The sequence below is a fragment of the Mastigoproctus giganteus genome, chromosome 12, assembly GCF_048544385.1.
Source record: "Mastigoproctus giganteus isolate SK-2022 chromosome 12, ASM4854438v1, whole genome shotgun sequence".
Taxonomy (NCBI): Eukaryota; Metazoa; Arthropoda; class Arachnida; order Uropygi; family Thelyphonidae; genus Mastigoproctus; species Mastigoproctus giganteus.
The window spans coordinates 164,163,433-164,190,571 of NC_143586.1; the positions used below are offsets into that span (position 1 = coordinate 164,163,433).

At 35.2% G+C, this 27,139-nt stretch overlaps 2 protein-coding genes across 2 annotated transcripts in view; one reads left to right on the forward strand and one right to left on the reverse strand.

Annotated features, from left to right (window-relative positions):
* LOC150077565 (metal cation symporter ZIP8-like) overlaps positions 1-6,397 on the forward strand; it is a 106,916-nt gene extending 100,519 nt beyond the window's left edge. Inside the window, exon 8 of the mRNA XM_090386818.1 lies at positions 4,584-6,397. Coding sequence (XP_090242944.1) covers positions 4,584-4,832 — 249 coding nt within the window. The 3' untranslated portion in view covers positions 4,833-6,397. The remainder of the gene's footprint in view (positions 1-4,583) is intronic.
* Positions 6,398-12,310: 5,913 nt separating this feature from the next.
* Positions 12,311-27,139, reverse strand: part of LOC150077566 (BBSome complex member BBS2-like) — a 196,657-nt gene continuing 181,828 nt past the window's right edge. The window contains exons 16-18 of the mRNA XM_090386874.1: positions 25,979-26,091; positions 17,439-17,587; positions 12,311-12,452 (exon numbers count right to left, since the gene is read on the reverse strand). Coding sequence (XP_090243000.1) covers positions 12,352-12,452; positions 17,439-17,587; positions 25,979-26,091 — 363 coding nt within the window. The 3' untranslated portion in view covers positions 12,311-12,351. The remainder of the gene's footprint in view (positions 12,453-17,438; positions 17,588-25,978; positions 26,092-27,139) is intronic.

Consider the following 27,139-nt stretch of genomic DNA (forward strand, 5'->3'; position numbering starts at 1 on the left):
TGTAAATAAAGATGTCACATCGAAAGATATCATAATTTCATTCTCTTCTATGGTTTGGCTTCTTATAAAATGCACAAAGTCTTTGCTGTCCTTAACACTAAATATGGAAAGTCCTACTATGGAGATAATAATTTGGCTAAGAAACCAGATAGTGTCTATGAATGAGATTATGGGTCTAAGTGGTACACCCATTTTATGAATTTTAGGCAAGCCATAAAATCTTGGTATTTGGCTCCCTGTAGCATGCAGTACCCAATATTGTTCTTTAGAAATTTTGCTAGACTTAAGCCAACTCTGTACCATTCTATTCACTTGCCATTCCAAGTTAAGCAGTGGACTTTTCTGAATAACCTTATAGGTTGTTTGATCATTCAATAAATCCAATGCCTTATTTAGATATGCTTCCTTATCAAGAACCACTGTTGCCCTACCTTTGTCCGTGGGTAAGACTACAATGCTATCATCTTGCTTGAGGCTTTTTAGTGCTAATTTTTGCTTCACATCGAGATTAGAGGGGACATTTTTAAGCAGCCATCCTTGATTGAGGATGGCTGCTGTTGTTTTAACTCGAATTTCATTAGCCATATTTTCAGGAAGCTTATTTATAGCTCTTTCCACGCCCATTGCTATTTCTGCAACGGGTACTCTAGACGGAATCATAGCAAATTTTGGTCCTAAATTTAGAACCTCCAACTGATCTTTAGTTAGTTGTTTACTGCTCATATTCACTATAAAATCCTTGGCAGTATTATCACTATTGCCTCTAAACCTGTTTGTTCTCTAAGTCTGTCAAACTTCCCCATTTGTCTTCGTCTATAGATGTCAGAAATTTTTTTATTTTAGTTGCCACCACACTAATCACTTCTGATAAGTGCACAGGAGTCACCGTGTGACTCTGGTGCATGGCAAGTGAGTCGTGATGACTCCGGTGCACGGCAAGTGAATAGAATGGTACAGAGTTGGCTTAAGTCTAGCAAAATTTCTAAAGAACAATATTGGGTACTGCATGCTACAGGGAGCCAAATACCAAGATTTTATGGCTTGCCTAAAATTCATAAAATGGGTGTAGAAATGGTACCACTTAGACCCATAATCTCATTCATAGGCAGTCCCACATATGCACTATCTGGTTTCTTAGCCAAATTATTATCTCCATAGTAGGACTTTCCGTATTTAGTGTTAAGGACAGCAAAGACTTCGTGCATTTTATAAGAAGCCAACGCATAGAAGAGAATGAAATTATGATATCTTTCGATGTGACATCTTTATTTACATGTATTCCGATTGACCATGGAGTGTGTGGGGCACACATGGCCTTACAGAGAGATACCACCCTAAATACTAGAACACAATTAAATTTAGAGGATATTGAGAAAGGTATAGAATTATGCCTCTCAAGCACCACTATGGTGTTTGATAATACTATGTATAAGCAGGTTAACGGTACAGCCATAGGCTCCTCCATTAGTGCAATTATAGCTAAATTTAGCTATGGAGGAGCTCAAGGCTAGAATATTTAATGTTAGTGTTCTCCCTATGTGTCCCTGGAAAAGATACTTGGATGATACGTTTTCAATTATTCGAAAGGGGAGTGAAGATCAGGTGTTGAATATTTTAAATGGCTTCGCCCCATTCATACAATTTACATCGGAGGTAGAAGAAGGAGGAGTTTTGCCGTTCCTAGATGTGTTAGTCTGTAGGGAAGACCAACAACTAAAGACAGGTCTATAGGAAACAGATGTGTGAAGGTTAATATTCGCACTACAATTCAGCTCAGGGCAGCCATCATAGGAACAGTGTGGTTAGAACATTAGTTGACAGGGCAAAATCACACTGTAGTACCTCAGAGGATAGGAAGGTAGAGTATGAACACGTCACGACAGATCTTACAAAATGTGGCTACCCCCAGAGGATTATAGAAAAATATATTAAAGGAAATTGGAGGAAATCATTTTAGTGCAAGCAGATTGACTTTAAATGATCCATCTTATCGTATGTCTGATTGTCCTCCATGTCCAATAGAAAATACACCACATTACTCAACTTTTCCTTCATGCTTGCTTTTTTTATAAAATGAAATTACTTTTCACTTAATCACTTCAGTTATTAACTTATAGGTTACACTTTGGCTGCATTTTTAGTTGTCACTAAAAGGTAATGTGTACTACATGAATAATATGCTCATACTAGTATCCCACATCTGCTACACATTGCGAGTGGTGAGCAACTGATGCAGTCAGTTTCACTAGATAAGTTATAAGTAATAAAGTCTTAATGTAATACACATTGACACAATGTGACATAGGAGATAAAATTGTGACTGCGTCAGATAGAGACATTGTTGTCCAAGATGAGCATGTTGGAAGGTTGAAAAGGAGCATCTATTAATCGTGAGTTACTTTTTTGGGGATGGGGGGGGGTCAAGAACACATATCATGCAATGCTTTACCTTATTTTTTCAACTCATGTAATATCAAAAATATTGCAACCTTCTGAGAAGCATGCAGTTTTATTCACATGGCATATCCCTCGCAGCCAGTAAACACTTGCAACAGTTTGTGAAAATGTAGTGAAAACAGACCATCATTCTATCTGTGTGCTGTGGTGGTCATGCCCCAAATCCTATGAAACTTTTATTATAGATATTTTAACTATCAGGTGAATTTGGCTAATACAATGTAATTAAATTTAAACATATTCAGTAAAATTGCTGAATTTGATATTTTGTGTAACAGAAATAGCCTCAGCATTCCAAAGAAGTTCTTCAGGACAGTGGGACATTAAATTGAAATCCAGGACTGTCTTGGAATTTCTGATATGCCTGGTCATCCTAATGTAGGCAGAAAATTAATGTGGAGATTTTGATGCAAGGCAGTTGCAATATTCTTATCTTGAATGGGTTTAGTACACTTATTGGAAAATCAAGGTAAAGGAAGAGATTTTAAGGTGAGCGGAGGATAAAGGATTTCATCCCTACAAGAATAATTTTGCTGGCATGATACGAGCAAACATTGACATCAGGTGATTAAAAATAGTAATTACTCTAGGTAAAGAAGAAAAAAGTCTTGCAAATCATTCCATTTTGCATTCTTGTAATGCCAAACAATATGAAGTTGAGAATGGCCATGAGAGGTCTCCATTGGAGACGAGGCCATCACCAATTGTGATCTGAGATGTGACTAGAGGACCACTCGCATCGACCATGATTCTTTTATGATTTGATTCGCTGGTATGGGAACATTTTTTACAGTAGTTTCTGTTTTAGTCCAAGCAGATTTTCCTTTATCTAAACCTTACTGGAATCAAGGTTTAGATAAAGGAAGAGATTTTAAGGTGAGCAGAGAATAAAGGATTTTATCCCTACAAGAATAATTTCTCTGGCATTCCTCTGAAGGGTTGTTCATGAGAAAAAGATCATGTGTTGGGTTTGTGGATAGAATTGTCTAGTATTCTGGTAGATAAGTGAACAATTTGTGTGAGGTCATTAGTAATGGCAAAAGCCTCAGCATCTTGACCAGCTGGGCCATATGACTAGAAAATGGAAGCCAGCCAGAGTTGTGCAACTCATCACCAAGAAAAATAGCTAACTGTTAGGAAAGTTGGACTGGAAAAAGTAGTTTCAAAGAAAGGAAGCCAAAAAAAAAAAAAAAAAAATTACAAGTGATTAGTGGAGATAGGAGAATGATGGAGGCAGCAAGATGAAGTTGACAAAATGGGGTAGAGATTTTAAACTAGAGAAGATTGAAAAGAGGAGACTAAAATTACTGTCCCTGACAGGGAATATCACTGCAGATATATTCAAAAATAACACCTTTGAAGCAAAAGGAATTGTAGAGTGAATAATTAGTACAACTGAGATGAGCGGTAGTTGGAGGAACTTATAATTGGGATTCGGCAGACTGCAGGTGAAAGTGGATATCATTGAGATTGAAACTGAGTTCAGTTATATTTGTGAAATGAAGGAGGAATTTTTGTGGAGGTTTAGATCTTTTTGCGGTTAAGTTTGTACTATTAGTTTGACTGTTCATGATGTATTTAGTACTAATGTTAAAGTAGAGGGGTACAGGTATGAAGTAATGAAATTTTTCGATATGGCATGCACACAGCAAGAATATACCCAGAATATACACAGCAAGAATATAACAATCCCTCCACACACATTCACTATTCAGGCTCTCTCTAGTTATTGTCTGGCAGAGTACGGCCAGCGAGATTATACACTAACTGATATGACTTCCTCTTAGAGAACTACCAATAGGTTCAGTCCAGTAGACTATCTAGCGGCCAGCCTGTGAACACCGTTTTAGAGCTGTAATGTAAGAAAGATTGGATCTCTAATAAACTAAGTTGATGAGTCATCTGCCACCTAATACTGCATCCAGTAATTTATCTTCCTCCCTTGAACTGAAGGAAATGCCAGCTAAAAATATTGAAATATTGTTTAAACTGTTAGTGTACACATGATAAGAGTATTCTTACAATGCAATGCAGTTCTTAACAAATAATAACTATTCTTATCTGCATGGTCAGATACAAAAATTACATTAGTAATAATGTATGTTTTTTCTTCTCTTTGATTTCAGATGGGTGAACTTGGTGATGCCATAGAAGAAGCTACACATAAAAGTGCTGGAATGGTATTAAAAGTGTTTTTTATTCAGAATCTCGGAATTGTTTTGGGTGTTATTATTCTTTTCGTAATGGCACGATTTAGTGAAAATATAGACTTTGAAGGATTAAAAAATATGGATAAGGAGAATGCATATGAAGATGCATTGAGAGCCCTTTACAGTGGTGTGTATGATGGACAACATATAGAACAAAGTATCTAAAGTTGCATATAGATTAAAGTTTGTAAGAAAGTTGTGTAATTATGGCTGCTGTATATAGGTATTTTGTCAGTTGTTCTTTAATCATTTATATGGTATCTACAATATGACTGCAATAAATTTGCGAAACAGCAACTCCAGAAGATGGAGGGGGGGGGGAAACTTTGTTAAACTGGACTGCAGGTATTTTTTATCAATTTAATTTTAATTTTGAAACTCTGTGCATGTGTGTACATAATATACAAAAAGGAATGTATTTAAGCTGACACTGTGATTGTAGTGTTGCATGGTTTTATCATAATTATGTGTTTTATAAATTATATATATAATATTAATTTGATGTAAAAAGAAATAAAATGCAAAAGACTGTAGGAGAAATTTAAAAGAAAACACTGATTGAAATTATGGTAATTTAAAAGAAAGATGTCTATATAACCTTGTGCAAAGCAGCAGAGCTCGATAAAATCATAATATAAAATGATAAGTGAAACATACAAGGCAAATGAACAGAAGTATAGTGATCATAAAATTTAAATGGAAATATCAGACAAGGCTAAAAATAAAAAATAGGACTTAAATGTAAATTCCACCGAAGAGACTGGCTGTAGATTTGAAAATAGTGAAATAACACAAAGCTCAATAGTAAATGCTATTTTTGTCTTTGATCTGAAATTTGTAACTATGGAGATTGATACTGCAAAAGCAAATAAAGTTAAATAAAGGACTAATATGGCCGTATAAATGCCAAAATATAATTTTAGCTGACTATACCAACATTGGCACTGAAATCAAAGTATGCCACATTCTAAATGGTGAAATATTATAGTATATCCATTGGTAAAAAGGAAGAATGTCAGCCATGAAAAATTCTGTGGTTGACATTCTTTCTGAAGCCTGTACTTTTCAGAAAACTGACAAGGTACTTTGTACACCACCACACAACAATGCAGCTGTGCAACTTATCTGTGATAGAATAGACATCAATATTGGTGTCTATTCTGTTTTGTGGTATAAAACTGCTGCTATTCAGACATGTCATATAGATGCTTGTCAGTTATGGGACTGGTAATTTTCTGAAGAGTACAGTTACATTGCTTATTCTTTTTTCAGTAGATTTCCATTGAATATATTTTGATTTCATCATTTAGAACGTGGCACACATTGACTTAGCCAGATTAAAGTTGTTTATTTTGGAATTTATATAGCCTTATTTAGGTTGTTTAATTTTTATACATTATTTCATGCATAGTGTCTTTAATGATGGTTGCTGTTTATTCCATATCAGTTTCTGTAGTTGCAGATTCTTGTGCAAAGACAAGTATAGCATTTATCAGTCAACCCTATGATATTTTACTGTTTTCAAATCCACAGCCAGTCTCTTTAGTGGCTTCTAAATTAATTTTTTAGATCTTATTTGGCTTTTGTTTTTATTTCCTTTTAAATTTTACGGTTGCACTGATACTACTGTTTACTTGCATCATATGGTTCTGTTGCAAAAGGAAAAACTGCAAGATGTTCTCATAAAGCTGTGTGTATGATACAAACTTGTACAGTGTGACACGAGCTTAGGTATTTTTTTGTTTAATTGAAAATTTTATTTTTTATATAAATTTCATCATTTTAGATAGGTTTTTAATTATAAATTTAATTGTGAACAGATGATATATATATAATGGCAAATTCGTGAGACATTCAGAGGATACCTGGCCTGTGAATTATGATGTAACTGTTTCTGAAATAAAAAAAAATAAAAATAAAAAAATCTTTTAAGGTGTAAAGTTACTGTGATGGGGGTTTATTGGATGCTAATAATGAACTTGGGCCAGTTGTGAAAAACTGCCTGGGGGGGGGGTCTAAATTTGCTCATGATTTTGGAATGACTGAACAAAAGTTCATAGGACTGAAATAAGATTTAAAATTATATAAATTATTTTTCAAAAGTGAGATAACAGGTTACAGTGCACTTTATTATGTGTGCATGATTTTAAAAATGTTGGTTACTCATCAGAATTTACTGAAGATGTATGAAATAGTGCATTATCTAAAAACTAAAATGAATTTTCATTTGTTTCTCTCTCTCTCTCTCTCTCTCGTTCTCTTTCATGTTTTTGCAGATATATTTTTGAATAGTCATTATTCAAAACTGGTTCCTCCCAAGTAACAAAAGATAAGAAGATTGATTGCACATATCTAGATTCTCCCTTTGGTGTTCTTTTATCAGCATGGTGCCCAGGTAAATCAAGAAATAGAAATTAGTGTAAAATAAACACTTCAATCTACCTAGAATGAAATTAATCAGTCTAATTTCTTAAAGGGTTACAGATTATTCTCAAGCATTTCATGACTTTTAAAAAAGAGCAGAACAGGCAATTATTGGTCTCTTTTTATACATAACATAATCTCAAAGTAATTTAAGGTTAGGTTAAGGTAATTACAAATTAAGATTACTTTTAGGAAAAGGTCGTAGGGAATTTGTTATTAAGGGTATTGCAGGATTAAAGATATTATTATATCATTTAAGCTGGATTCCAGAGTAACATTAGAGATTAGTCATCTGCCTGGTGGCTATTCCTTGTGAACAGATTGAGCATAGCTGAAAAATATGGATTACATAGTAGATTCATTTCAGTGAATCTTGTGTATAATGCATAATATAATAGACAGTGTTAACAGTTAAATAACAGAATTGTACTTTGTATGGTAGCTTAACCAATTAATATAAAATAATAAAATTAAAATAAGAATAGATAATTAACACCATAAAAAATGTTATTAAAACCACCCACTGACAAAACCTCTTTCCACAAAAGTGTACAATTTTTAAAATGCAGAGATTTCCAGAAATTTTGGAAATATCTGCATTTTTGAAGCAAAATGGTAGAAGATTAAGAGAACACAAGTCAGACAGCTCAAGGTCAAATAACAAAATTGGATCCTGCCTTTTACACTTGGAGTGAGGATTGCCAGTGGGATTTAAAAAATATTTTCTGTTTTAACTACTGATAAGTACTGCAAACAGAAGTTGCAAAAAAGCCTTCATTATTGGCATAACCAATAGTATTAATCAAAATAAAGACATGCAGATAGATAGATCACATTCATATTGAATTGAAACTTCTTTAGGCATGTGCCCCAGGCAGTTTTCACATGGGAGTGAATTCAAAAGTCCATGGATTCACAAAAATCACCATAAAAATGTTACACAAAATGATTCATCCCCCCCCCCCACAACCATTGTACCACTCTGTCCCAGGCATGAGTGACGTGGTGTATGTAGCAGTAACGCAATTGGCACCCTACAGCACAGCCATGGTGTAACTCGCACTTGTGTTGCATTTACATTTTAAATCACTGTATCTCAGCTTCTAGCAGTCGGATTTTAAAAATTTAAAGACCAAAATATTTCTTTCGTCATTCTCTACCATATTTCATAAAAATTTCAATGAAAAAAAAATTTATAATTCAACATATCGAAGACTAATAATGAGCCTTTTAAGGCTTATAGAGACGTAATGTGCTATGTGACCACAGAAACCACCTTCATTGAGTACAAAGGGAGATTTTTTTTTGTTAGTTGTTGGTGTATCAGCTTCTGTGGCCATATTGCACCTCCCATGGTTTTTGCATTTTCTACTCTGATCCAAGCTCAAGGCAGGATTTGAACCTGCGACCTTTGGGTTGCCAGGCAGGCACTTTACCACCCGGCTAGCCCGGTCAGCAACAAAAGGAGATGGCATAAATGATTCTAAAGAAGTTTCGCAATAAGTTGAAAAGTAGCTAGAGCTCCAAAAAGAATCCCCCAGCACCCTCTCTTCCTCTAGCATAATCTTTGATCTTCCCACACAATTAAGATGTTCACAAAGAATAGCTGCCAGGCAGATGACTAACCCCTATTATTACTCTAGAATAATCTAGAATTGCTACTCTTGCCTAAATCGCTGATCCTGCAACACCCTTGAAACCAGGTTAATAACTAATTCCCCATGACCTTCTAGGGTAAACCAACCTGTGACTGTCCCGGAGACCTTACCTTTTAATTTAATTCTTTAAATTAAAAGGTAAGGTCTTTATACTCACCATTATGTTTAAAAAGAGAGCTGAAATACTGTCCCTGAAATAATAGGGACAGTATTTCAGGCATATTAGTATTCATTATTTATTTTCATTTTATTGCTTTGTGCTCATTGCTTAAGTTACTATCAAACTTAAATATCAAATAACAATTCTGTTATTTTGACTATCAGCACTGTTTATTATATTAAAATTAATATGGAATTAACTTAAACTTGAGGTAAATGTGCAAGATTGGTGAGACCTTGGCAACATTTCAGCAATTTGTGCTTCATCTACTCTGTCCACACAGTCGAAAATAATGTTTTTAAAAATTTTTTTTGATTTCTCTACTGAAAAGTTCAAAAATATGTTAATTACTGTATAATTAGGAAAAATTCTTATTAAGTTAAACCCAATTATATGCTTGTTTTGATCGGCATATTATCTACCATTATTGATTTCAAGCTGGCTCTATGGCTTTGTTACATGGATGCATTGTCTGGAATCACAAACTGTTGACACACACCCTTTCCACATCATGCAGAAAGCATTTCTATTACTGACAGGCTCGCACCTAATTTCAGTGTTCGTTGAAGTGTGCTGTTCTCAAATTTGCATTCCCTTGCTGGCAAATTTAAAGCAAGTAATTTTCAAAATTAATTAAAAAATGTATGTTTTCAATGAAGAACAGATTTCTCATAGTTGTGTTCAGAAAAGATTGAAAGTAAGGGTGGCATAAAAAGAAATAAACACTTATGAATTACTTTTTGCTAATTTTTGTATACAGAACATTGTACTGGCCACCTTCATCATTCATTTGGGCACACTACCTTACATTCTCTGTGCTTCACTTTGTACTCACCATATTCAATTTCTATATCCTTACTATGTCTGCTTTTGATGCTTAATGAGTACTTCAAATTCATCAAACATCAAATTCATCATATATACAAGCAAGTATATATGTGCACATGTATTTGCTTGTTCCAATAGAATTCAAGAATCACTTACACTCTGCTTCTGGCTTCTATCAGTCTGCTTGCCCAACACTGCCTCAATAGCATCAGCAAATATTTTTGCACTGCTTCTATTTAAGTGTATCTCATCCCTGTAAAAACAGTCTCTTCTGTTAGTAGACTGATATTAATATTGGGTACTCTGATGTACATGTTATGAAAAGGAACAATAAGTAGATAATCCTGTTAGCTAATAAAGGAAAAAGCTTTTGTTATCCAAAGTAACTCAAAATATAGTTATAGCTTGTCTTTTATGATAGCAGTTGGCAGTCCACAAGAGGGTATTGAAAGCTTGATGTGACAAATGCTGAGTGTTGGTTTTTGTTTAGATGAGTAAGATCTGTACTTGAATTAGATGATACTATATGGCCAAATACAGCACATTCTTTATGAGGGAGGGCTCATCTTGTTTGTACATAACTTCCTGTAATGTCAACTATGGAATTCTTTGAGAATGGCATCAAGTAGTTTATATATGAGCAACATGGTTTATAAGAATTCGCCCATTGTTACCCTAATTTGATATTTTTTCTATAGGGGGAACTCCCAACTTATGCAAATTCTGATGCTTAAGTATACCAGGAACCCTTGCATACTTTGAAATCCTACTATTCATCAGGCAAAACTATCAGTATTGAGGAAATTGTTTGATGCCATTCTCAAATTCTATAGGTTGATGTTACAGGTAATTATGTACTTCACCCTTCAACTGGTGGTTGAGATCAGTGACTGTTGGTTACAAATGTTTTGAATTTTACTCTGTCCTGAAGGAGGCCCTCCAACCAGGTCATAGTATTTCCTCTGTTAAAACTTTGGAACAATTACTCATGAGTACCATATGAGACATCTCTCCCCTGAGAAGTTAATTTAAATTATGCCTCATTATATCCCAAAGAGTGGTAGTGTGGGTCAAATTTGTGTTACTCTTGCAGAATGAAGTACATTCTAAACATAAAACTGTTTTGCTCACCAGTAATTTTACCAGATGGTTTACATTCCTCATAACGCTCTTGAGGTAATGACTTTCCTCTGGGAATTTGATTTAATTGAATATCCCCTGATCAAAGCATTGTGATAGTGTTAAACTGATCTCACGAGGCTATGTTCATCCCAGATGATTTCAAATATCACATTATTTTACATACACTTGTCTAATTTATTTCTGAACAGCCCTCATGTACTAAGTACAGTCTTAGCCATCTTAAATCATGTTAACTAGTTAGAATAACAGATGGTTAATAGCACAAGTTTGTCTAGAAATTTGATATGTAAATAAATTTTCTGTTTATACTCTGGCACGACAACCAAGTCAGTAGATTTACAATAAATCATCAATACAAATATTTATCGTATTTAGTAGTCACGGGCTTGAACCCCCGGTCCACTCAAGGAATGTGTGCTATGCACTCTCACTTCTGACCACTGGGCTAGGTCAGGCCTACTTCCCCTGTCTCCATTTCTCAAAAATGTTTGAAATTTATGAATTACTTATTAAATCGGTTTAAACATTTTAAGTGAAAAATAAAGTAGATCAAGTTGTTTCAAATAGTTTTAGCATGATAAATGATTTTTTTTTGCATGATAATTGCAGGATGCAGGACCATCAGCTGCACCTTTTTTTTTCCTAGAAAATTCTGCCCAAAATCCTGTGCCTTATTGTCCAAAGGTCCTTATTGTATAGGTGCACATAGTAATATTCTCTAACTGTGGCTACAGAAAGTATGGTCAAAATGTGCAGGTGGCTTTCTGTAAAAGCTACACTGGGACCAGTTAAGATCACACTTAACAGAAGCAACAAAAAGGACAGTCACTGAATTAAGTGGGGAGGAAATTCCAGGAGGCCTTAGCAGACTGCAGCCTATGGACATTGCAGTTAGCTTTAAAGCATTCGGGAATTCGAGTGACTACCAACTGCATGCAAACATGCCCATTGGTAGTCACTCAAATGAGTTAAAAATAGTAGTAGTTGACAGTAGCAATGAGTACTTGGCATTCTGCAATGAGTTAAAAGCTGGCATTTTGTTTAATAACAACTGTGAACCTATATACAATAACATTTTCCTTCAAAATTTGCCTTTAATGTGAGTGCATCTTCTGGTATGAAAAATATAGGAGAGCATATCATCCTGTATTTACTTTCTCTGTAAAGGGGTTACTTGCCATTGCAGTGTGGCAGAATCACTGTTTTTTCCCCACATCTAAAAAGGGATATAATTTTTATATCAGAGGAAACTCTCTCACATAAATTTGAGTCTAGAAATTTTAATTCTTAAAGTCAAATGCATTAATTTCAGGTATATACAATATATCCATTGTGTTACTTCAAAGTTTAGTTACATAAATTTAAAAATAAATAAAATCAAAGAATTGCTAAAATAAAAAGTTTTGCAGGACAGTTTTTTTCTTCCTGAATTTTTCTCCATCAGGTATCTTCAAACATTAATTGAGAATTTTTATGAATTACCAGTCTGGATAATCTTGATTAAAACACTATAGTTGTTATTCTTGATTGCAGATCGACATGAATTTATGACTTGCGTTTTGGGTTTTCCTACTAAAAGGAAAGAGGGGGGGGGGGAAGATCTTACTTATTTTGCAAGTTGCAAGAACAACATCTTACTTATTTTGAAATTGCAAGAACAACATATTTATTATCTTAAATATAATTCCAAAATAAATATTAATTAAGCATGATGGCAAACTAAATAAATATTAGTTTTGCCATTTACCCTACCCTGCATGTTAATCACAAATTTTCTTTCAATAGTTTTTGGGAGCAAAATTCACCTTCTGTGTTAGGTGCCATAAGCTTTCAAATTAAGCTATACTTATCACCATTTAGTATAAATTTTATTTTTGGAAGTTTATTCAATTGAAAATTAATTACTGAAATTACAATACAATGACTGTCTTTTCCATTCATATGTTTTGTGGCTATTGGGATTTTAATTGTATAATTGCAATAGTATTATTGCAGACAACAGCAAAAGTTTTGCCCTCAGAGCAAGCATTCCTAATATTGTGCTAATTTCAAGAAATTGTAATCCATTTATTTAAAAGTGACTTCTATGATGCTTGTTTTCAGAACTTATTGGCCTTCATGAAATAGTAGGTGGTCTCATTCAAATAAATGGAGGTTAACCTTTTCATGAAGGCATTTTTTGAAAATAACATACCAGAGCAACTTGCCAAGTCTATTCTAATATTTTTCAATATCGCTATTGGATGCAAAAACATTCCACTGGAAAAATCCAAATTTTTGAGAAACAATCAAGGTGTTCTACCTCCTCAGGTAAAAATAAAAGGATGGAAACAATGAAATTATTTTCATTTTTCAATAGTCTTCTACAACACTAATATACTTTGTTCCAAGGCATCCTCACAGCAGAACCATCTGCAAATTTCCTATGCTGAAGGTATTTCTTTAGATTTGGGAATGGATGAAAGTCACTGGTGAGGGGGGGGGGGAAGAGTACAAATCTGGTGACTAGGATTGGTTGTGAATACCAGTTGGAGTTCAGTTCTTTTTCAAAAATATTTGATAATGGCTCTAACCTGTTTTCTTTATTTCTTACAGAAGAAATAAATGGGGGAAACAGGTTAGAGCCATTGTCAAATATTTTTATCTCCATAAGAAATGGAGATGGTTGGTGGGGGAGGGAGTCCTCTGGTACCCCCCCACCAACCATCTCCATAAGAAATGGAGATGGTTGGTGGGGGAGGGAGTCCTCTGGTACCCCCCCACCAACCAATCATATTTTCCATAATGCAGGTATGATCGATGTCATTTGAGATTATGTGGGTATCATGGTGAGATCCAATCTTCCTTACATTTCAAGGGTAAAATGGTGTTTGCGTGCCAGCCATTTTTATTACTTCAATCAAGAATAGAACAAATCATAATTGTCTGTGAAAAAGATCTAAACCTCCCAAACACTTCCTCATTCATTTCACAAATACATGTGGTCTCAGTTCCAATCTCAAAGATTTCATTTAGTCTGCCAAGCCCCATTTACTTTTTCTGATGGAATCCCAATTATCAGTTGAATCAGCCAATGCTCATCTCAGTTGTCCTAATTATATGCTGTATGATTGCTAAAGTTCACAACTCCAGTTAGGCATGATGCTGAGGCTTTTGCTTTTGCAATTACTAATGACCTTGTAAAGACTATTCATTTACTTTAATAGACAGTATTAACCACACAACCAATATTCTTGATCTTTTTCTCATAACCTTTCCAAGTACATACTGAGGTGAGTCGTCCTCTAGGCACCTAGATCAAAACTTGATCTGAGGTAATGGTTTCTTCTCCAATGGTGTCATTTTCAGCTTCTTGGTGTTTGGCATTACAAGGATGTGAATTGGAATGATCTATAAGATTTATATTCTTTTCTTTAAATTACTGTTTTAAATCTTGTGCTATCAATGTTTGCTCAGATTGTGTAAGGGAAATTATTCTTGTGTAACCAAATCTCCAGGTTCATTTTCTGCCTACACTAATTCTCACAACAATTGTGAAGCAGTTGTTAATCAGTCCAAAATAGGTTTTGAACAGGCTAAGAGTAGAAAACTTGTTTCTTGTTCAAATGTATTGATGATTGTATTAGTAACCCGCCTCCTACCAATCCCCAGCATATTCCATTCAATGCCTCCTATAGTCTTCCATCAAAAGGATGTCAGAAGAATTTTGAATAGTCTTGATGCCAAGCAAGTTCCAGGTCCCCCCCCCCCCCCTTGCAAGCAGCTCCATCACCAAGAAAAGTAACTTTCATGAAAAGTTACTTGAGTGAAGGCATGTGTGGGAAGGGAGAAAGGAATCTACTATGGGATATTTTGAGCATGGCTCTGCGACAATTATCAAACTTAAATACTTTATTGCTTTTGACCCATCCTTTAGGGCAGAGGTTGGCAGCCTTTTTTGAGTGAAGAGCCATTGTTGATCTAATAAAAAAAAAAAAAAAAAAGAATCTGAAGAGCCTCAGCCCAAGCTGGGAGGAGTTTTTAAGAAATGGAATAGAGTGGGAAGGTGTTTTATTAAAAAAATATATATATTTTGAAATATTATTTATCAATACTGAAGAAACTTAACAAACAACCAATTAGGTACAAATTAATGTGACTTTTACTGCTGAACTTCTTGAGTGAGTGTCTCAACGTCAGGTGAGTATGCCGTAATTTTCATCTTTAAACATGCTAAGAGACTCACATTGTTCAGACAGTTTCTTGATTTATTTTTAATATAGTTCATGTTTGAAAATATTTGCCCGCAGAAATTCATCGAACCAAATGCAAATATTTTCAAATTTATATGTGTCTGGTAAGCGTCTCCACGCATCAAACATAATTTGGTCTCGCTTTTTCAACTCATCTATTGCCACCCATTTGTGTAGAAGTGCAAGGGCAGCCTTTTTGCCTCTCCAAATCCTCAATATTAGTTTTAAAGCATTTTGATTTTTAAGTCCTCTAACTCCACTTCAAATTGTGCTTTATGTGGGCTAAAAGTTAGAGCTGCAGTTACATGCTTAAAGAGCTGCATGCGGCTCGCAAACCTGTGGCTTGCGAATTATTGCGAGAAATAATTCCTAAAGCAGGTTGCTAACCCCTGCTTTAGGAATTATTTGGAAGGTACTGAAGAGAACAGGATTTGGTTTCTTATGAATTCAAGTTCTTGCAGAGCTTTGCATTGAAAAATGTTCAGGGCTTGCAAGGTATAAGTCCCCCTTACCTGAATGAGAATGGCAAGAAAGATTGATGAATATTCCAGTGTCAGTTGATTTATTTACACTAACTAGCAAAATTTTAGGTGCATTACAACGATGTCATTTTGGTAAGCCAGACCTATGACAAGAACTATGGCTTCGAACTTTCAGTAAGTCAACAATTTCCATTGTCAAATTAACTTCCAGAGAAATGTATAAAGAATAACTCAAACCTTCTTGGATGCACTCTTGAAAAGAAATCCTAACTGCTCAGAAAGATTGGTATGTAGGAAACCAACAGACACTGGAGTATTCCAGTGCCTGTTGGTTTCTACATACATTTGGGGGGGGGCAATCCTCAGGATTATCAGGGTTGAATTATGTCAAATCTCCACAAAAATCTCATTCCAAGGGTTATATATTTTTCCAGAACCAAGCCCATTAAGAATATGACAAATTAGTTTATTTATGCAGTGCAATTATCTATATAATAGCAGTGTAAAACACCATAGACAACTCTTAGAGGAAAAAACTACGATAGTAGTGTAAAGGGCATCATTTCAATTGTATCTCATATTGTGCTCATCCTTCACGAGTTATGCACAACCTTTGTATAAGTAATGCTTCACTAATAGAGAAGACTATTGTTACTTATTCTCAGTGAGCACCACCACCATTTCAAGGCTTGTTGGCCCTTCTTCAGTGGGTCTGGGTGGTGGTGCCCACTGAGAATAAGTAACAATAGTCTATTAGTGAAGCATTACTTATTCAAGGTTACACAATATGCGATACAGTTGAAATGATTCCCTTTACACTACTATCATAGTTTTTTCCTTTAAGAGTTGTCTATGGCGCTTTACAGCGTCATTATATAGATAATTATAACTCTTAAAAATATTATGCCCAGTTGCATTGTCTTACTTAAGCAGTGCAATTATGTATGCAGTGTAATTACTGTCAGATTTCTATAGGTCTGATTTTAATACAATTTGGGAAGGGTAGAAAAATTGTTCTAAAGAGCAAAATATAAAATTTCATGAAAATCCATTCACTGGGAGTTGCATTATGTTTAGATGGATGGACAAAGAAATAATAATTTTTAGATTTCTATTGGTACAATTTTGAGTTGGCTCAATAAATTTTTCTAAAAGGACCAAATACAAAATTACAAAAATCTAGTCACTGGAAGTCAAGATATTAGATTCAGGATACAAAGAAAAGAAATAATTTCTGGATTTCTATTGGTCATATTTTTAATGAAATTTGGAATGGCTTGACAAATATTTTTAAATGGTCGAAATATAAAATTTTGTAAAAATCCATCTGTTGGAGTTGAATTGTTACGAGCAGATGGACATGGTGAAGACAATAGGAGCATTATACGTATATGCTAATGTGCATAATAAAGCACCAAGCAGAGTCTACTGGTATACCACAGTGTGGCTGTGGGAATCTATACATGGGGGGGGTCATATAGACCAAGGAACATTCCAAGGATGTTCAACTTGGAAGAGTGAATAAATCAAGCCTTCCACTTTATTCAATGGCTTATACTTCAGATTTTGCATTAACTATCCAATTAAAAATTAAATTCATCAACAGCTCAACCTACAGTTTTTTAATCAATGGTAAAACGATGTCAAAAACCAATAAACAAGAACTAAAACTAAAGGAAGAAACCCTTATAAATGAAAAAAGTAATGAAGCTAGGCATATAGTTTCATTTGTTGGCAGCCCTGCCTTTAGCAGGCAAAATGGTCCATCAATACATAAGGCAAATGTTTATTATTAATACTGGTTCAAATACTATGCAATATGCTATAAATAACAAAAATTTTACCTCTTAAACGTCCAGCTCTCTGGATTATCTGGTTTACCTGCTTCAAACTGGACATCAGTTCTTCATGGTTGTTGGCGCGTATCTTGTAGCTATTAATAAGTTCGTGGTTGAGTCCATGAAGTTCTTGATACCAGTGCCTCATTGCGTGACTTGAAATTATAAATGGATTACTAAAAAGCCATCTGTATATATGCATGTGTCCATACAAAGGTTACAAAGTGTATGATTAAAAACTTATTAAATACTGTAATTCTCACTGATTTGATCAATGATTAACACTATAACTGTATACTTTGTACAACTAAAGTTGATTAAACTGTTTTTGAATTGCTTTTATATATCTGTTAAATATTTGAATATTCAAGACTATAACTATGCCACTATCAATTAAAAAAAAAAAAAACACCATGGCCCACACACAAATTTCTGATTATATAGTCCACTATTGATAAAACTTGGCTGTCCTTAGTCTAGAGAAATTTGCCAATTCTTAAAAGTATCAGCATATGCAATCATTTTTAGAATATTTTCTGAATTTCTTTTAGAATATTTTAAAATATTTTCTGAAATACCTACCAAAATATTAAATATAAATAAACCAATTTTAGCTACTAATGCTTCATCTTTTCAGAGAATCACCACAATATATTAATATTAAAACCCCTAAACTGTGACCACATCTTGTGACCCTTTCTTTTTTAATAGAGCAAAACTGCAGTAATTTAGACCAATTCAGAGGGGGGGGGGGTGAAATGAAATACTAAGAGTTCATATCAAAAAAATCTTGAATAATGCAATTTTTTTAAACAGTAAATTTTAATTAATGTATTAATAACAAATTTGTGATATTCAGACAGTCTTATTTAATTTTATGTCTTTTCTGAAGACAGCCCTGGAGAGGTTATGCAAGGCTCACAGGGTAGAATTTTTCTGAGTGTGGTCTATGCTTGTTAACAGGAGAGACTGATTCTACAGGAATGGGATACACTTCAATAGAAAGGGTGCAAGGATATTGCTGATGCCATCAAGGCAGCATCAGGTAGGTTGGAAAACTGGTAGCTTGGTGGGGGGGGGGGGTCAGAGATGAAAGTGGTTCTTTCACTGTTTCTGTTTTAATGTACAGCAGCCTAGAAAGCAAGGTGCTGGGTTTTACAATTGTTTTAAGCTTTGGTGCAGGCAAAAACTGGAGATTTGGATTTAAGCCAATTGCAATATGCAACATTCTTATCTTAAATAGCCTCAGTGCATTTATTGGGAAACCAAGATTTAGATAAAGGGTGAGTGACATTTTAAGGTGGAGTGTGGAATAAAGGAAATCATCCCTACAAGAATAATTTCACTGAAATTATTTGAGCAAAAACTGACATTAGAAGATTTAAAACATTTAATCTAACGAAGGAGAAGAATAGAAATCTCAGAGATTGTCCCATTTTGCATTCTTAATGCCAAACAGTATGGCGCTGGGAATGGCCATGGAAAAAGGCTCCATTGGAGAAGAGACCATCCCAAGTTATGGTCTAAGGTGCCTAGAGGACCACTGACCTCGGCTGCATACTTGGAAAGGTTCGTGAGAAAAAGAACAAGTGTTGACAGAATGGTTATGATTGTCTAGTATTCTGGTATGTAAATGAACAATACAAGCAAGGTCATTATTAATTACAAAAGCCTCAACACCTTGACCAGTTGGGTCCATGTGACTAGAAAATGGAAGCCAGCTGCAGCTGTGAACATTAAAATCTTCAAGGAAAATTACTTCACTCTTAGAAAAGTTGGACTGGAGAAAGTCAAGTTGCAAAGAAGAGAAGTCAAAGAGTTCCAAATGATTAGTGGAGTTAGGAGAGCAACAGATGAATTTTACAAAATGGAGTATAGAGATTCTAAGCCAAAGAAGATTGAAAAGAGGAGATTCCAAATTACTAAGGGAATATCAGATCAGAGATATGCTCAAGTACCATTTCTGCAGTGAAACAAATCATAGAGGGATGAGCAGTTTTTAGGAAAACTGTTGAACACAAAAATTACATTAAAACTTGTCGATTGGCTCTTGTTTTCGAATTACATTTGTATTACAGGGTCTCGTATTAACAAGTTACTCTACATTATCAACTACGGCTCTCGGAAAAATGTATGGCAACACCACAGTTTCAGTACCACCAAGCTCTTATTATGTGATCGGTAACTGTCACCTCACTCTGCATCATGTGATAAGTTGTCACCTCAAATGCATCTTCAACTCTGTTGCAGTAATCCTCAAATACTGGGTGATTTGTTCTCAGTTAAAGGTTGTTCTTGTGAGACTCCTACTTTTTGCACAGTATAGAAGACCCCCCCCTCCCACTTTATGATATTAATCTGTTCCAGAAGCACCATAAAATCGTGAAAATATCGTAATGTGAACCCAATAACACACTGTTTTTTAGTAATTCATTCCAAGAACTCAGAAGTTGAAATTTTCTTCTTACTATGCTCGTTAGGGGCCATATTATCGAAATCGAAAAATCACTTCTGCATATGGAACACAAGGTTGTGTTCCATATGTGTTGCCTTTTTTCAGATTTTACAATACATAAAAAAAGCTTTCAAACATCAATATTTACAAAAGCAAGATCCTTCATGGGGACAAATTGCAAGTGAAGCTGGAAATCATGAAGTTAGTGATAATAAAATTAGTATTAATATTAAAGAGTGGCAAATGATGCAAGAAAGCAAGCTTATAGAGCATAAACCACAAAAAAAAAAAATAAATAAATAAATAAAATAAACTACCCACTTTTACTTATCTACCCCCCTCCAAAAACTTGTCTAGTTCCTCCTTGAAATTATTCAAACTACCTGCTTCCACAACAACAGATGGAAGCTTATTTCAACAATCAACCACCCGCTAGCTGAAGGCAAACTTCCACACATTTATCCTGCAATGATCCTCAATTTAAATTTATGCACCCCCACATGTGTAGTCTCGGCAAGAGAAAGAATGCCATCAACACAACTTACTCAATCCATTGAAGGCCTTAAATAACTTCAATCATCTTTAGTTCTGCAACTGTAGCCTCTGGAGACCTAGTCTCCAGAGGCTACAATTTGCAGAACTAAAGCCGTTCTTGGTAAGAGCACCCTTTTGTTCTCTTCACCAATTTTGTTACTCTTCTCTATATCCATTCCAGCAGATTTACATCATTCCTAAAATGAAGCTTCCAGACCTGTATATGATGATGCTCAAGATGCAGCCTTTTACAAAGGGATAATTACCTCCTTATCCCTGCTAGCAAACTTCCTGCATATCATGGACAAAACACCATGAGCTCTCATGACAGCCTGTCCGCACTGATTGGAGAGCTTCATATTTGACTGCAAAATTACCTGCAGGCCTTTTCATTTTCCTGAGTGTAATAACACAGAGTTGGTATGTTAATCTGGTATTACTGGTTCCATATTAGCATTAGTAGAGGCACACGATGCAAGAAAGCAGCATAAGCCATAAAACATTAAAAAAAAAACATTCCTGTTTCACTGATCCATTTATTCCAAATGTTTGTCTAGTTCTGGCTTGAATTTATTTAAGCTATAAACCTCCACAACAACAGATGGAAGTTTATTCCAGCAATCAACTACCCACTGGCTAAAGGTAAACTTTCTACCTGTCTTTCCTCAGTTTGAATCTATGCTCCCTCAGGTTTGTAATCTGAGCAAGAATCCCATCAGCATTAAGCCTGATCAATCCATCCATCAATCCTAAGTCTCCAGAAGCTGCAATTTGTAGAACTAAAGCCTTTCTTCATAAGAGCACCCCTTGTTCCCTTCACCAGTCTTGTTGCCCTTCTCTGTACTCATTCTAGCAACCCTACATCCTTCCTAAAATGAGGCTTCCAGACCTGTACACAGTACTCAAGGTGTGGCCTGATCATTGCCTTATACAAGGGGATAAACACCTCCTTACCCCTTGTCGCAAAATTCCTGTATATCATTGACAATTTCCCATGATCTACTCTGGCACCTGTCTGCACTGCTCAGAAAACTTCATATCTGACTGAACAATTACCCCCAGGTCTCTTTCACTCTCCACTACCCTGAGTGTGAAACTCCGCATAGTTGGTACATTTCTCTGGGGTTACTGCTACCCATATGCAGTACTTTGCATTTGTCAACGTTAAACTTCTTTGCCACTTCTCAGCCCATCTACCCAACTTTTCCAGATCCTGTTGCAGAAGCATACTGTCATTACTGTTATTAACAACCCTGCCAACCTTCGTATCATCTGCAAACTTCGACATTATGGTTGATGATATACCTTCATCAATACCATTGATAAATATACAAAACAACAGTGGGCCCAACACTGAACCCTGAGGAACAATTAGTCCACGTAGAGCAGTACCCAATGACTACCACTCTGTCTTCTCCCACTCACCCATTCTTTTATCCATTGTAGCAACTTGCCCTTAATGCCATACTGCTCCGATTTGCACAGTAGTCGTCCATGTGCAGTATCAAAAGCTTTCCTGAAATTCAAGTATATCATATCAAAATTATTTTTTGCATCTAGTTCCTTTATGACTACATCATAGTATCCAATCAAACTGGTCAGACAAGACTTCCCCTTGACACACCCATGCTGTGTCTGAATTATTGCTGCAGTCTTGTCTAAATGATCCTGCAATGCTTCTTTAACCAGTGACTCCATTATTTTCCCTGGAACAGAAGTCAAACTAACAGGTCTGTAATTACTTGTGTCGCCCTTTTATCCCCCTTTGTGAATTGGCGATACATTTGCACATCTCCAGTCCGTGGGGACTTTCCCCGAGTCCAAGGATGTTCTCATAATTATGGCTAAGAGTTTGCTTACTTCCTTTGCTGCCTCCTTTAATATAACTGGATAGATCCCAGGTGCCTTTCTTATGCTTATCTTCAACAATTTCTCCTCCACTCTGCTCTCAGTTATTACAAAATCATTCAACTCTCCATCAAAGTCTGTAAACATCTTGCCCTCTTCTCCTTGAATAACTCCTCATGTGCGAATGTAGATGCAAAATACTCATTTAGTTCAGCAGCTATCTGAGAATGATCATCTATAGTCAAATCATTGATATGGACCAATCAGATTCATCCCCTTCCTTTTAGAGTTTATATAAGTAAAGAAGCCTTTGTTATTTTTCTTTGCATCCTTTGCCAAAGATTTTTCATAATCTGCCTTTGCTTGCCTAACCTCCTTTGTGACTTGATTACAGACTAGCTTGTATCTACCATAGGCTTCTGTGTTGCCTGACAATTTATGTGCATCCTGTGCATTTTTATTCTCTGCCACAAGTCTCATTAGTTCATCTGACATCCATTTGGGCCTGAACCTAGAGCAGTATTTCTTAGTTGGAACAAAAAACCTAGTAGCTTCCAAGATTACTTCCTTGAATGCTTAAATTGATATACAGTACCTTGCATTTGTAAATGTTAAATTTCAACTGCCATCTCTCAGCCCATCATATTAGAAAAATTTTCAAGCCTAAAAGCAAGTAAGGCATACACCCAGTAATTTTGAGAAAGTAGCAGGAGAGTGCACTGAACCACTGAGGTTAATTATGAGGTTGTTATTAGACTCAGGAGTTAGTATTACTATTAGTAGTGAAAAATAATGCAAAAAAGCAAGCTTATAAAGCATCATAAAAAAAAACCTTCCCATCCTCCCCCCCTAATAATTTGTCTAGTTCTTCCTTGAATTTATTCAATCTACAGACTTCCACAACAACAGATGAATTTGTTCAAATGATCCACTGGCCAAAGGTAAACTGCCACACATCTATCCTTCAATCATCCTTCCTCAATTTGAATTTATGCCCCCCTCCTAGTGTGTAGTTTGAGGAAGAATGCCATCAGCATGTTATTTCCTTGGACTGGAGAAATGCCCAGTGTAAATTGGAATTTCATTTGTCCAAGGGAATAATAAATCAATTTGTAAAAGAGGACCTAGGAGTGAAGTTAATACAGAAAAGTAGCTCTAAGAGTGAAGTGGGTAATTACCAACCAGTCAGTTACTTCAGTATTAGAGAAAATCATGGAGGCAAAAATAGAGTGAATTACATGCTTATTTAGATAGAAATGAAATTCTGAATGGAATATTATGTTTACTAACCTGGTTAGCTATTTTGACAGTTGCTCATGAGATGTAGGAAATACTTTCAACATTGTTTACTTATATTTCAACAAAGCATTTGGCTTAATCTTCCATGAGAGTTTATTGTATAAGCTGGAACATCCTGAATACAGAGAAAATTCTTGGATAGAATGTGGGATGGTTGCAGGGCAGGAAGCAGAAAGTTGTGATTAATGGCTATTCTTCACATTGGGTTAATAAAAAAAAAGTGGGCTTCTCCAAGGATTGATACTGGGATTACTGTTACCTTAGATTTTCTTAAATGACGATAAACTGATAATGAGCAGGATGTCAAATTTGCAGATGATATTATGATTGGTAGAGTAGTTGGTGGTCAGTGCCAAGTGCAGCTTTTTCAGGACAACTTAGAGAGACTTTAGAGATGATCAGAAAAATGGCAGCTATCTTTTAATGCAGCAAAATGCAAGGTGTTACACTTGAAGAATAGTAATCCCAAAATAACTTACATATTTAGTGGGATTGAACTAAAAATAGTAGGATATGGTCAGACATGAAGTTCTCTGAGTTGTGTAAACAAGCAGCAAGGAGGACTCAATGGTGTCCTTTTGATGATTTATCAAACTTTTGTTTGTAGACACAGGAAGGTCATAATACAACTGTATAATGCAATTTTGAGACCACAATTTACTGTCCAGGTATGGTGAGCACACCTGAAAAAAAAAAAGACACTGTGATTCTTGAAATTGTCTGAAAGTGAGTAATATGCCTGGTGAAGTTGGCAAAAGTGTGCTTATATGAGGAAAGACTTTGAATATAGGCTGCAGAGCTTGGAAACTAGACACCTTGGAGAGGAGATTTGATTGAGTTCATAAGGCTCTGAGAGGCAAAAGTAAAATGAATGTGGTGGGTCAGTGTAGCAAATACCCAAGGGTTTCCTTGCACCATATGGCTAATTACTTTGGCATCTTACTGATAGATCACTATTAACTTGAATTTGTAATTTGCAGTGTAGAATACTACAGCACACTTGTTGGACAATTTGTTAATGAAAATAACAGAAAATTCACAAAATTTAAAAAAAAAATTCCAAAATCTAACAGTGTTATCATTTCTTGTGAAAATAAAAAGATAAAATAAAAATTGAGTTTGCATCTCAGTGAGTATTTGTCTTTCTCATTTTTTGCGTAAACCCAAAAATGGGTTTTCAAGCAAAAACCCATTTTTGATATACATGCCAACTGAGAAAGATAAATGCTCCCTCAAAGCAACTTCATGATAGGTTTTAACTGCAAGTTAAAATTTGGTATTTGTGTGCTCAAAAGATGTAATCCTTCTGGTCACAATCTTTTAGCTCCACTGTGCATTCAATTATTCATCACACTTTTTAATCAAGCCTTGTATGTATAATCTCTTCAGCAAATTAAAAAGTGACAAGCTATATGCAGCAAACTGTACTTTTATTCTGTCTTCCATCATTAATAATGGACATTCTTATATGTTCATTTTGTATATTACAAGACTTATCATACAGACTACTGGTTTAAGCAGCCTTAAGAACAGGTTTAACTGATTCCCACACATCTACCAGGACATACAGCAGCTCAAAGACAAGGTATGACGGATTAAAAATCCTGCTGGGTGTCGTCATGGGACATTTAAATATGTAGGCTGCACTAAGAGCAAAAACAGCTGCGTATATACATTGACTGCCCACTTAATGCTAGGAGTACAGTAAATAAATAAAACAGTACTGTACTCAAGGCCTCTTTAGGTCTTTTTTGTTTTCTCCACATGGGGGGAGAATGAAAAAGACCTAGGAATAATTGTACAGTCTGACTTGAAGTTCACGGGGAAGTGCAGACAGCTAATGGGGTTTGTCAATGAAATTAGACACTTTTCCAGTGGAGACAGGAAGGAGATGATATATTGAGGTATATAAGGTTAGGCTGCATCTTAGTACTGCATATAGGTTTGGAAGCCTAATTTTAGGAAGCATATGCTTCTGTTGGGCACTCTTACCATGCAAGACTTTAGTTTTGAAAATTGCACCTAGAAATTAGGCAGTGAGAAAACTTGCTGAAGTGTTAAAGGCTTTAAATGGGTTGAGTAAACTAAAATCTGATGGCATTCTTATTTTTCCCTTAGACAACGCACTTTAGGAGACAAAAAATAAATTTATAAAAGAATACAGGAGAGATGCACAATAATTTGCTTCCACCAGTGGAATAAACTTCCATCTGCCATTGTTGAAGTGGGTATTTGAATAAATTTAAAGAAGGATTAGACAAAATTAGAGAAGTACAGATGAGAGGATATGGTAGGGTTTTTGTGTTTTTTTGCTGGTGCTCTATAAGCACACTTCTTTGTAACTAGTAATACTAATACTAGTTAATGAAATAAAATTCATAAAACAACATTTTTTGGAAATTGAACTTACAAATCACCCATGAGACGAGCGTCTTCAGCACGTACCACAAAGCTGCGAATCAAACTGGAATTATCTGCCATATCGGCAGAAAGTCTTTGCCGAACACTCTGGTATTCTTCTACCTGAATAGAAAAAGCACTTTTAACATAACTTTCACATAAATGCCTGCAGAAATTATATAAAACCAACAGCAAGACACCATGCAAGATGTGAATATATGAACGTTGGTACAGAAAAATGGCACCAAAAATTTTATTTTGGTGCCATTTTTCTTATGAAGTGCTTCAAAAATTTTTTGAAGCACTTCATAAGAAAATAAATGTAGGTGTTATTAAATGCTTAATATGGATTGATTTTTTTTTTTTAAATTAAAATCTACACAGCATAAGACAAAAAAAAATTACAGTATTTAATATAGTACATAGGGGAAGACAAAAAGATACTTGTTGATATCAGACTGGAATTTGTGTAGACTGTTATTTTTGAGAAAAAAATGTGAAGAGAAGTGGTTCCAAAAAGAAGTAGAAGGGATAAATCAATAAGAGGAAAGGTTGGTTCTGTGACTGAATGGATACTAACCAGTTGTGGCACATATTTGGACTGGTTTGGAAGAAAGTGGGGGGAATTAAGTGAGTGAAATTGTCATTAATATGCCAATTCAAAAGAACAATATTCTATGAGCCAGAAGTCTCTCCACTTTGCTCTTTTAAATGGGGTCAAGAACCTTTGGAAAGGTTTTAGAGGGCACTACCTAAGATGTGGGAACAATATTCCATGGTATGGGGAAATTGAGAATTGCATAGAGTGGGTAATTGTGTAAAAAAAAAAAAAGTACTACAGAGAGCGAGAAAGAAAATGCAATTCTTTTGATGCATGGAAAGCAGTATTTCTAACATGCATATTTCAAGAAAGATTACAAATCAGTAATCCCTAATAGAGATACGTGATCTGTAGAAATTTTGCAATTTGAGTGTCATCAAAGATGAGTATAGGAGCAGTGGACTGTTTTTTTTGTGAGAAATAAGTCAGGATTTTAGAAATATTGAAGTTTTTCAAGGTTTCTTAAATTGCAGTGTAGGGTGCAATTATGGATAGGATTTGCAATTAGTGCAAGAAGAACATTAATATAATACAAGAGAAGAATATAAAAGGACATTTATTAATATAAGA